The sequence below is a fragment of the Haplochromis burtoni genome, unplaced genomic scaffold, assembly GCF_018398535.1.
Source record: "Haplochromis burtoni strain Fernald_Lab_line unplaced genomic scaffold, NCSU_Asbu1 Contig_31, whole genome shotgun sequence".
Lineage (NCBI taxonomy): Eukaryota > Metazoa > Chordata > Actinopteri > Cichliformes > Cichlidae > Haplochromis > Haplochromis burtoni.
In genome coordinates this window covers 1,991,758-2,004,770 of record NW_024582392.1, presented here as the reverse complement: position 1 = coordinate 2,004,770, position 13,013 = coordinate 1,991,758, and the positions used below count along the sequence as shown (strand labels likewise).

Below are 13,013 nucleotides of genomic sequence, written 5' to 3'. Positions count from 1 at the left end.
GAGCCTCATGTTAAGCAGACTTCTATTTACCACATAGGTGTTGACACATGGGAGAAAGTGCGATCTTTATTTACATTCGAGAGATATGCATGGACATGCAGTTTATTTTTAACACCCTCAATCCAGTCTTTGGACTGTGGGAAGATCACCTGGAGGAAACCCACACAGGCAAACTCAATAGATGGCCCCAGCTGACCTGCAGGTTGGGCCAGGAATGTTTCTGTATTGCAACAGCGTTAACCGCTCAAACACGATGCCGCTGCCATGATTTTATTTTATCGTTGTAATTTCGATATGCTCTTTAGATGTCAACTGGCTTTCTACTAACCCTGCTCAAACTCATCAACACTCTTCTTCATGGATACCTGGAGGCTGGTCTTCATTGCAACACCTTCATATGCAAAACTGTCATTCGATGTTGTGCAATTGGGAAACACCATATGAAAACCAGGCCAAGATTTCAATCCAGAATTTTCTTTTTTTTATTCAACTAAAATTTTAAAACTTAAATTAACATAACCAAAAGCAAATTCATATAAAATAAACAAACAGTATCCCTTCTTTGAATTATTATAGGTTAGCAATAAAGCAAATAGATAAAAAGACACTTGTACATATATTTGTAAATGATAAAACCTGAGATTAAATGCTTCGCTAGGTTTACAAGAAACTGAAAGATGGACCAGAAAAGGCTAATTTTGCTTGCTGGCTGGCCAGGTCGCATCCCCATTCATGTGCAACTGCATGAGCAGGGATTTTCTCATCACATCTGAGGTTTGCTAGACAAGCATTTAAGGGAAAATAGCATGTTTTTATTTGCAGTTTATCCATCATAAGTTGTTTAATAAACTTTACTTTTTTAGATCTGAGTTATACTGCAGAGAGTCAAGTTACAATAATAGATACTGGATATTTATAGGAAAACAGCCCTCTCCTGTGATCTCTGTAAATCTCTGTTTATAGGCCTATTTGCTAATTTCAGTCAACATTTGAGAGGAGAAGTATCCAAGATATAGTCTTTGGCTAACGAGTTGTGATTGATAAGTTGCTGTCACACCATCGCTTTTAAAACCCTTAGATCAGGGGTCTCGAACTCCAGGCCTCGAGGGCCGGTGTCCTGCAGGTTTTAGATGTGTCCTTGATCCAACACAGCTGATTTAAATGGCTAAATTACCTCCTCAACATGTCTTGAAGTTCTTCAGAGGCCTGGTAATGACCTAATCATTTGATTCAGGTGTGTTGACCCAGGGTGAGATCTAAAATCTGCAGGACACCGGCCCTCGAGGCCTGGAGTTCAAGACCCCTGCCTTAGATGGTGCAAGTGAACACGCGGATGTGGTTGCAACACCTGTGACTGAAGTTAGTTATACCTCAGACTCTAGTGTCCAGATGGATAATATCAAAAGTTCAACCTTGATTTTTGTGCCAGGCTGTAAACATCTTTCTTTTAATTTATTTTATTTTTGACCATTCAAGACTTGCTCAGAGCGGTTAAAATGACCTCTCCTTCTTAAATGAATCCAGTTTTTTTTTGTTTTTTTTAGGCCTTGGCCTTATACAGATTCTTTTTTTTCTGATATACAAGGCCTGCCCATCGTCATCTCCTTAAGCTGAACTACATCTTTCATTTAACCCCTCGTCTGTCTTCTGTCCACAGCTGGTGAAGCTATGCAGTGGAATGATCGAAGCAGGAAAGGCCTATGTCAGCGCCAACAAGCTCTTTGTCAACGGCATCCGGGATCTGTCTCAGCAGTGCAAGAAGGACGTAATGATCTCGGTGAGATTCTGAAACAAAGCCTCGGTTTTATCCATCACAGACTTTAATCTGGTATTATTGGCCTCATTTGTCTTTTAGTCGATATGGTTGTGGAAGGTTTTAGCCTCAAAAATCAGCCTAAAAAAAATCAGCCTTTTTTAGCCTCAAAAAGCAGCTAATGTCCGAGGAGAAGCCTCGGACATTGTTTTTGTGTGAACAAACCTGATTACTAACAGATTAGTCAGCGAGGATCAAATCAGGCCTGGAAACTTACTTCTTGGCTCGACTCACGACTCTGGCGTCTTGGACTGTTTTCATTGCTACTGACATTAAGTACTATTAAAAGCCTTTTTGGCTTCAACTGTATGACTAATTGTGAGTTTCTTATTAAAGCCTTGTTCATATTTGTAGTTTCCATTGTAAACGAATAAAAATAAATGGCATGAATCAGTCCTGCAATTATAGCTCTTTTTCCTGTACATGGTACAGCTCAGTGACATTAACCAGCTTTGACTTACTTTTAGCTTTGTGGATCTTTTTATTTTCTTCCATGCAGAATTCATATAAATTATGGTTTTAGTTTCTGACAGATTTTATTTGCTTCTTTTATTCACAAAAATGAAACTATTGTGGCGTGAGACTATTATGAGAATTTTTCTGGATGTATTGTGGAGTTAAAGACTGGTTTTTGTTATTTTCTGTGCAGGAGTGCTTGGAAAAATGCGGGGAAAGCCTGCAAGAGATCATAAACTACCACATGGTAAGCCAGCCATGCACTCTATATACATTATACTGAGACAGAGTGGTATCATTCGAATTTTAACTGGCATTTAAGGCTACATTAGGGCCTTTTATTCCTTTTATTTTAACACTGATGGTCACTGAAACCATCTGTGGCTGCATTAATGTCAGTATATAGAGCTCACACTGAAAGGCAGACACTGACAGTGTCTCCTTAGGTTGTTTTTATATGGAAATACTCACCAACGGGGCACCTTTTAATAAAGGTTGTGTTAATGGTTAGTGAATAATTAAATTATCCTTTACAGCTCATTTAAAGGCCATTTATAAAAACAAAATTACGGTTGCCAGGTTATTAAAATCTCCCATTGGCAGGTACTTTTCATTTCCTTTTAGTAAGCCTAATAAAGAAAATCTCCTGGGTTTCTCACTCACAAGTAAGCAATCAAATTTGTAGTTTAATTCAAGGTTTTAATGATCAAATAATGTTCAATGGTTTTAAATAGACAGATTTTTGTCCATTTTTTCTGCAGACCCTCAGAAATACCACAGTATTTCAGTTAAACCACATCTAAAGATTTTGACGGTGTGTAAACACCCAGTAATGCTTTTTAAAAAGATGTTGAACTTGGCCAGACATCTAAATAACGTAAAGATTTGGTAAAAAGTGGAAGGTGAAAAAAAAAAAGTATTCTCAAGTCAGTGAAAAGGCACACGTAATGTCTAAATAACTCTTCCTCCTTAACTCCTGAGTTCCTCATGTTGCTCCGCTGTGTTTAACTGTTTTAGGCTTGTACAAATAAGTCATAATGTAATAAGAAATAAATAACTAAATTCTATTTATGTAGCACATCTAAACTTACAATGGAGACATTCACACTGCTTGCGTACAGCGGCGCCGTAACAAGCTGTCCTGCATTCAGACAGTACCAGAGGTCAACAGTTCTCGAAGTGAAGTCTTCAGCTTTGATCTAAAAAACAAAAAAGTCACAGTTGATACAAGTTGATATATGAACTACAACTGTGGGGATTAAAGACAAAAAGTAGCAATAAACAAAACCTGCCACTTCATACTGTATTATTTAATGCACAAGGAAGCAGTGGGAGCTTGCTAACACTGTCTCAAGTGGTAGTAGACTGATTGGAAACAACCAGGAGACTAACTTGGAAACTCCTGTAGACAGTAGTATATAGTATTATAGTAGAGGCCCCAGAATAAATTTGTGTGGAACTCCATATGTCATAATGGCTGATGCAGAGAATGTTTGATTTCCAAAGAAGTCTTAATATTATTTATTCCACAATGCAAAAAATTCTGAGTGGATACACTAGAAGAGACAATGCAGATGGGGTTAAAGGCTGATATTACAGGAATAAAACTGTATTAGGAATTGACAAGAAGGATATTTTCTATTAAATGGGACATATAAGCAGTGTTTGATATCCAAGGGAGACTTTTTGAGTATGGTTGCAAAGTTCAGAGTTAAATATATTCATAATAAAAAAGAGAAGGGGAAGAGAGAAGAGAAAGAGAGGGAGAGGAGAAAGATGTGTCGTCGCAGATCAGCGACTCCCTCCTCTTCCTTCACTGCCGATCAGGAAGCAGAGAAGAAGGTCAGCATTACAAATGGAGGCTTAATGGACTGAGTAGGTTGAACAGCTGCTTGACAGAAGAAGCCTTGTATAGCCTATAAACCTGTATGTCAGTGTCTTGCAGGCATGTGTGCATGTCTGTCACTATATCATTATTTTGTGTTCTGTTATAGGTATAGGTAGGGCTGTTCAATATAACGATATGTATCGGATGACGATATAAAAACATCTATCGTTTCATTTTACGCTATCGTTTGTTTCGTGGTGTCGCAAAATAAACTGTTTACGGCAATATTTTTTCATCGTTTTGATGGTCTCTGTAGTGGCTATATTAATTTCTTAAAGTTCTCTCTTTCTCTTATATTTTATATAACCACACTACTGACAGACAAGCGCCTGTTTTTATGCGTTGTCGTTAGCAACAACCACGGTAAAACCATCGCGTGTCCGCTTGTTTATGTTCCACATAAACCTTTCACAATAAAGCTCAAGATCCTGTTGAGACTTTTCAAAATAAACTGAATCACGTGAAAGAGCAGATTATTTACAGATGAGAAGTAAAAAAGAGTCGCCAGGTGCTAAAAAATAAACCTTAGACTCAAACGTTAGAAAAGGCTTTTCCCCGCAGCACGCATAATAAATACTCACAAGGAAAACTGCGGCTGTTACATCTGTTAAAACACTGGACTCCAGCTACATGACGCGCAGCTGGAAACACTTCCCGTAAGTCGAGCTGCCCGAGATTCACAGAATTTAAAGAAAATGTTACATTTTTGTGATTTATATCGTTATCTGGACGATAGAATTCTTATATTGGGATATGAGATTTTGGTCATATCGCACAGCCCTAGGTATAGGTACTCTAGAAAAACAACCTTAGAAGCTGTTATAAATTTAGAAAGTTTTGAAATATTTTTGCTTTTGTAGACAGAAACTAAGAATGAGATAGTGGTGAAACTGAAATGAACTGAAGTGCAAGGAAGAGGATCATCTCCATTTCCTGGTAGTTCCTGGCAGAAACAGTGCAGTCGGTGTCAGAGGCTGAGATTACAGAAACAAAACCTTAGCATTTCACAGCGAAGATAATTCTCCTGTTTATTAAAGGGGAACTATAAGGATTTTCCTTCTTGTCTTTTATAAATGAGGGTTTTTACAAGTTTAAACCAGGCCTTTGGATGGGTGACTTTGCATGTAAATGCAGTTTTTTCGTGAATGCAGTTCTGGTAATTTCCCTTTGGTCGAAAGCCAACATTTTTCATATGCCAGAAAAACGTTGCATTTTAGAGATGCCCACAGTTTCAAATAATACAGTCAGGATATGTTCAGGTAACGCCTGTGAGTCAGTGATCAACAGCTTTCTTCTGTGGTCATCTGAGAGTCCCAACCTTTATCTCCATCCACCAGCAGTTAAAATCTTCTTTTGGCAGGAGGCAGTATAACAAAAAGAAGGAAAATTTTAAATTGTAAATCATGCAAAGCTCCTCTAGTAGAGTCCGAGAATATGAAGGTGGAATTGTTAATTGTGCTTAAAGTCCACTTTAAGCTCAATTAACTCTCTTTTAACAACCTCAATCCCCACAGCGGCCGTTAACCTCCTGCTGCTGTGCTTGATTCTCATGACCTTCTCAACAAATACAAACACTGGAGTGTAAGCTCAGCCACACTTTTCACACCTGTGGGAAACGAAAAAAGTACACATAAGGAGGCAAAAGGAGAATCAAGATGAGCTTTGTCGGCCATCTAAAAGAAAGGGGCTCATTTCTAAATTTAATTTACGCAAGAATAAGTTTTGTAATGTGTAATCTTTCTAATGAGATACTTGAATATGAGTTTGTAGAATTGGTGGGAAAGCAACAACAGTTTAGGTAAAGAAAGCGCTCTAGTTTCCAGTTATAGTTCAAGCAGTATTGATGAATTACCACCAAAGAGGCTCTGGGGCCGTGCTGATAAAACTATTATTGTGCCACAGTCTGTTTTTTAATAAATCTCCTGTTTTGCCTTTCAGCACATCCTGTTCTTTTGCTTCTCCATAAAAGTCCAAATTCACTCCCCACCAGACTGTGGCAGATTTAATTAACTTCATATTTATTTATTTCATTTGCTCATTTGAAGTATAATTAAAGTTCAGGAAAATCCCCTAAAATTAAGATTAAGTTTTTGGTTTGTTTGGTTGTTAAGTATAATGAATAGACTACTTTTAGTCTACTTTTAATAATTGTGTTAAATAATCGTGAGCAGCTAGTAGTTATAGCTTGCTTATAAAAACCCAGATATAATGCATCATTTCAGCACTGTTTGATCTCAATACACTAATTGATGTTGGTTTTTAAAAATCCTGCAGAAACCCTGTGATAGAAGGGAATCCTCTGAGATATGAGAATGATGTGTAGGAACATTTATTTTTAATTTATTTAGTATTTTTGTGTTTTATTCAGAAACGACACTGTGTGTGATTTTTACTGCGTGGCGCTCATGTAGTCAAGGGACTCCAGCAGAGCGTCAATGAATAAGAAATGATGACCGTTATATCTGGCATGGTACAAATGTGGCCACGGAGTGCCAGCCGCCCTTGTCACAGGCATACTCGGATGCCTTTAAAATCCAGAAAGGAAATACAAAACGGCGTCTGAGCACATACACGGGACAAGTTTAAAAGAGTCTTTGGCCCTGCTTCCTTCCATTTCCTGATAGCTTGGCTTTATTGCCAGTCCAGTACCACACAACAGAACAAACAGGCTCTGTTTGTGTGAATGTCACCAGCAGGCCAAGTATAGCTCCAATCCTGAGAGTCTTTTTCCCCTCAAAGTTTTCACAACAGATTTTTCTTTCTCACAGGCGGCAGCATCAACAGAATTGGGCCATAAAGCTCCATTTGAATACTCGATAAATTATTGACACGTGTTTGACTCTCTGAACATACATTAGACATGAGGGGGAGGGCTGACACAGGGAGAATATGATGTGAGTGAATCTTTGTGCACTGGAAAGAGGTCATAATGCAAAAACGGATGGGATTTGCGGTCCGGAGAAAATATGTTTAGGGTTTCGTGCAAAAAATAAAAAATAAAAAATCAACTAGCTTGCTATAATACAATTTGAATTAGCCTATTTTTTATCAACCGGTGTTTCTAGATACACCACTACATGGAAATCAAGTTAAATAGCAGCAAGGCTCATTGTAGTCATTTGTTTTAAGATTCCTTAGAGATTTCTGCCTCTAATTTTTGTGAGTAGTTTTAATTTCCTTTTTGGCCGTTGCAGACCAGATTATTCTAGATAAGGCTGCAGAACTAGATCTATGCTTCAATTTCTTAAGATCAGTTTTTACAGCTGTTTATTTATCAGCCATGCTATGCAGCAACAGTCTTCTTGAACAAATATACTTTCTTTGTTTTTTCAGTGATGTGTTTCATCCATCCCATGGATCCATCTCACGCTTTTAAAGGCACACAAACATAAAAAATTGAAACGGTCTTAATGTCTTCACCTGTTAAAGAAAGAAAATGGTGTCACCAGCATATTTAAAGTGGATTAATTAACAAGGGATATATAATTTAAAGGCTACTTCACGTAGCGTAGTTACTGGACGATGTTGGCACGAGTTAAAATCAGTCACTAAGAGGGTGCTGCATCAAAAACCTCTTTGTGTTTGCTTTGGTTGCTAGCAGATGCTGTGGTCACCTTGCAGTTTTTTCCAATGAAAATCGCCGATTTCTCTGCAGAACTTCCACACTTACTCCCTGAGCTGTAGTGAAAGTTAAAGGTTGAGACACAAGCCACAAGCTAAAAACTCATCTTTTTAAACTTGCTTTTGGTTGATTTTTATTTTTAGGTTTTAGCTTCTGTGAAGCACTTTGTGATTTTTATCTTGAAAGGTGCTATATAAATAAAGTTTTACTTACTTTACTTACTTACAAGCCAGAAATGGATAACATTCACCTTCAAAATAAAAGCTGTGCCAACCAGCACATTTTAAATCTATACATGACCAGTTTGTGGAAAGTGTTTGTGGACAAGTCTGCATCTTCCATGTAAACCTTTGACAACCATAGTAACCTCTTAGTGAGAAAAGTAATTAGATAAAGGGGTCACTGACTGGTCTCTAGGCCTGTTTCACTGGTGCCTTAGCTTAGCTGTTTTTCCTTGTTTCCAGAGTTTTGAATGAAGGAACCAGCTGCTGTTTGTAGCTTTAAATTATGTGAAAAAACTCTAAACAGTATAAAAAATGGGTGTAGCGTGTTGATCTGGAAAGTGCCATAAATGTGCATCCTCTTTAAAGGTCAGCAGGGGGCGATGTATGTGATTGCAAAAAAACTTACTTATGTAAAGAAGATTCTGAATTTTATACTTCAGAATTTGAACTGAATTAAATCCAAAACATTAAAACACAACAAAAAGAAAAAGTGAAGTTCAAAGACACTGATGTGGATTAAGATAATTTTTAGAGTAATTTACTGGGTAATATTCACTTGCCAAATATCTAATACATGCTGTCAGACATGCATTCACAAAATGCTTTTCCGTTGTCTTTAGATAATAACTCATAAAACTTGTCTGATTGCTCCCTGACCATCCCATTTTTTTACAAATGACCCTTCCCAAATGTTTTTTTCACAAGCAACAGTGTCCTTTTGTTCAATCCAAATTTTCATTGTCAGAATGTCTTGATGCTTACTCAATCCTCCAGGTAAGTAAATGTCAAAAGGTTGATTCTGTTCATCTGGATGTAGTCCCACTGAAAACGATACGTCCAGATGAACAGAATCAACCTTTTGGAGTTTTATTATCAGAGTTTGAGATTCTTTCCAAAACAAAAGGATTAGTTTGGCACAAGTCACTAGACCCACCATCAGTGCTCTCTTTATAAATGCATTCAAGGAGATAGATCATTGGTGCCCTGGACAAATCACACTTCAACCATTGGCATATACAATCCAAATAATTTCCAAAAAGGAAAAACATTCCCATAGTGCATACAAATAAGTGCTTCTTTTTGTCCTGCATTTCCAGCCTAAAACATCTTTAATTAAATCCATTTTTATGTAATCTGGTTGTATAGAAGTATGTGGGACAACAGCCTTTGGCTCCCAGCTCGGAGTTTATGGGCTCAAATGCTGCATTTTGGTTTTGTAATTTCTGCTGACCGTAAGAAAGGAGGATTAACTGTAGTATTCTCAGTCACAAGTCGTTACCCAACGCACTTGCAGTTTCACAGTCAAATCCAAACCTAGAGACACGAAGCATGCATGGTTTCCTGGATAAAGTCTAAAAACAACAGTGTGTTTTTACCCACTCCGATTTGACAAAGGTGTTTTTGTGCACGGAGTGGGCTTGAGATAATTGCTTGACTGACTAAATCACATCATTCTGTCTGAACATGCTGGTGGAATCAGCGAAGGGATTTAAAAAAGTGATAGTCAGTACAGTAGTCTTTTGTAATGGTGTCTTCAACCATTTCATTCCTTAGCTCTGATGTCAGCATGCTGAAGGTGTGCCAGATACTCTTGGACTTACTTATGTTTGACATTAACTCTACAGTTTGTGCTTATCTGTCAAATATGGAAATGAAATGTCTGTTGCTCTCAACATTTAACTGCTAAGAAGATTTCAAGTCAAAACAAAGTGGCACTCTGTCATAATTAACATGGCTGGTCTGTCAGGTGGGATGCCATTAAGCAACGATAGATAGACAATAGAATCATACAGTTTTTGTTGTTACAATAAAAAATACAGTAAAAACAAACATTGTTAAAAGTTCCACAGATCTATACTGAAGGCTTTATCCTGTGAGTGAGTAAAAATGTCATATATAACAGTCATCCATCCATCTATTCATTCTCTTATGCTTATCCAATTCAGGGCCGTGTGCGGGCTGGGGCCTATCTCAGCTGCCATAGGGCAAGAGGTGGATACACCCAGGACAGGGCACCAGCCTGTTTCAGGGCTAACAGTAATAGAATAATATAACAGTAATAAAATAAGATTTGAAAAAATTAACAAAATTGAATATATGACTAAGATTATGAAAAAAGAGAATTCAGTATTCTGTTGAACACTAAACTTATGAGAAATGTAGGATAAAAATACTTTTTAAAAGTTCTAATTCTGTCTTTTGTATCCCAGCTTTGTTAATACAGTTATGATGGCAATTAGATGTTGTACAGTTAGTATATTAACTACATGCTAATGTATAGCAGGCCAATATTTGATGTTTAAAAGATAAAGCATCCGTATACTTGTATTAAAAATCTACACTTTCCAAGTATTTTCTTAGTCTAGATCGAAAAAATGTAAATTAAATAAAACATAATATTTATGTAAATTGAACTAGTTTGCAAGCCAGTGTCTGTTACCTACCACCAGCTGTTAGCTGGTTTGTCACAGTGCTTCTGATCTTTAGTAGCTTTTTCTGCCCCTCCAAATTACCTAATGCTTACTATAGTTTAAGGCCACAAACAGTGTTTCTGTGGAGCCATGTGAGACAATCAAAACAGAAATATCTTATCTCTGACTACATAAAAACCAAAAATGGGAACATGGAAAAAACACATTTTCTGTATTTATTAGTCTGAAGCTCCACACTGTGACTTTAGGTTCAAACTAAAGTTGAAGTGATGGAAAACTGGGTCCATTTTTTACGTGTGACAGGTAGGAATCAACCTCTGAAGTCCAGTCTGACAATTTCCATCATTTTTCATAAATCATAACCAGTCCCCAGACCCCCATATTACATTACATTTGCATTATGCAGTGACAACCTGATGCATGTTGGTCCGGTGAAACAAGGGTGTCAGCTTGCCACAAAAATAGCTCCGGAATGCAACAGGCTGCACTTCCCCCCAAGCCAGGAAGTTTCACAGCAGTTCTCCTGCCGCACACAAACATCACAGAGGTGTGCTGGGTGAGCCCACAACTTTTAAAGACTGCGGTTTGCTTTAAACCGCAGTCCACCTCAGTTCTGTCTGCTCGACGCTTAAACTAATCCAACCCTGGAGAGTTTATGACCGCCATACACCACTGCACTGCTGATTTTCGTGTTTTAGGCATCACGTGTTTGAGAAAGCTCCTGATGGCCCAAACTTCCAGCTACCACTTTCACTTTTCTGAGAGCTTGTTAAAATACATTCAGGGAAACAGGCAGACCACATATGCACTATCAGACCTGTTTACTGCCAAACAGGGTGCCATTTTAAACATTTTACTTTCCAAGAAGCAGGAAAGGTTACTCAGCTAGCCTCACTAGCATTACAGCAAAGTGCCAAATGAGTGGGCTGCTACCATCAAAACAAACACGTTTCTTTGAGGCATCAAGAGAATCCATTTAAAAGTACCACTTCCATTTGACCCACAGTTAAGTTTGTAGAATCTTTCTGACATTTTTTATTTTATTTTTTAGATTAAATTTGTTAATTTACAACAAAATGGGCAAATTTGTGACAAAAAACAGCAAATTCATGAGATAACTCGTGTTTTTTTTTTATCAGATTAAAATGACATATTTAGGAGGGAAAAAAATGTTGCAAGAAAAAAATGGCAAATTTTGGCTGTGGGAATTGTACAATTATCAATGAAAATCCTGCAAAATTTTTAAAACAGAAAATGTAATTTAAGAGAAAAAGCTGGAACTATGGGACCATTTTTGGTGTATTGGCCACAGATAAAAAAAAAACAACAACAAAAAACTGTGTTTTTGCACAACCACCAACACAATGTCTTCTTTTTTTTCCATCACTGACCCTAATAGCCTGTCATATACCCTCTATACACAGCTTACAGCAACAACAATAGCAGAGTGTCTTTCCCATCATCCGCGCCTATAATCCCTGAGTTAAAACACTCATAAGCCTATTTATACAGCCTGGCAAACTCAAATCTTCTAATCCACACCAAAACGCATGTATCCAATTATTCTAGCGGGATGAGGGTGAAACCCTTTAAGCAGTCTAACTGCTCGGTTGTGGTAAGGACACGTGGGCCTTGGCAGTTTGACTGGTTTGTACCCTGTGCTGAATGCAGACTGCAGTGTTGTGTTGTACCAGAATCCTCCTCTCCTCCCTCTTGCTTACTTCCTCACTCCCTCCCTCTCTGCCCGAGTGACCTATTTAGCAGCAGCAGCTCTTGCACACTGACTGTACTCTCTGAGCATGAAAGGGAAGAGGAGGGATCTCGAATGTAAAACGCCAAACTGAAGGCAGCATGTTATTGTGTTGGAGCAGGGGTGTTTGAGTCACAGCATCATTGCCTCTCCACTCATTCAAACAGGCATTAATGTCTGATTTCCATAATTTACGAGCATCTTTTGAAAACAGCTGGGCTTTGTCGCCCTCTGCTGGTTACTTTGAAAGTCATATCACAATAGGAACATTGTTGCTTTCTTCCAAAAGACTTGGAATAAGAAATGCTACATTACATTTCATCCTGAATTTGAACTAAGTTCATACATCACGCAATACAATAAATATACATTTGCTGCACTAATTTGATTGGGCATCAAAGTATGGTATTTTCAATATGTACTTATTTATTTACAGTTATTCTAATATTAGTCTGCTGACTGGTTTGTCGAACGCTTTTTACTTTGTGGACCACATACACACAATAGCATTCACATTTTATAAATGATGCATTTACAAAAATGATGATGAGCAATGAGATGTTATCCACACTAAGCCAGCCCGATGAAAGAAATGTTAGAGTAGGAAATAAAAAGCAATAATGATAAAATGTAAATCACTAAAAGTACTTCTCTTGTTTAATTGAATAGTCTGTTTTAAGAGTTTATCTATTATATACATTGCTCTCATAAACTTATCCTTATTTGATTTGTTTTATAAATTTTGGCAGTTTTTTTCTGATATATTAAATTTCTTTGACTGTAATTCGCCAAAGAATTTCCTGTAAAATTGAAATACTGTTTTCTTGT

At 37.5% G+C, this 13,013-nt stretch overlaps 1 protein-coding gene and 1 long non-coding RNA gene across 6 annotated transcripts in view; one reads left to right on the top strand and one right to left on the bottom strand.

Annotated features, from left to right (window-relative positions):
* The window catches only part of LOC102310412, a 49,122-nt gene that overhangs the window by 8,592 nt on the left and 27,517 nt on the right, over positions 1–13,013 (bottom strand). The gene's annotated exons all lie outside the window — the stretch shown is intronic.
* acap3a (ArfGAP with coiled-coil, ankyrin repeat and PH domains 3a) overlaps positions 1–13,013 on the top strand; it is a 70,874-nt gene that overhangs the window by 33,147 nt on the left and 24,714 nt on the right. For all 5 annotated transcript variants that reach the window (XM_042219315.1, XM_014332552.2, XM_005918854.2 and 2 more), the window contains exons 3-4: positions 1,658–1,777; positions 2,463–2,516. In XM_042219315.1, coding sequence (XP_042075249.1) covers positions 1,658–1,777; positions 2,463–2,516 — 174 coding nt within the window. The remainder of the gene's footprint in view (positions 1–1,657; positions 1,778–2,462; positions 2,517–13,013) is intronic.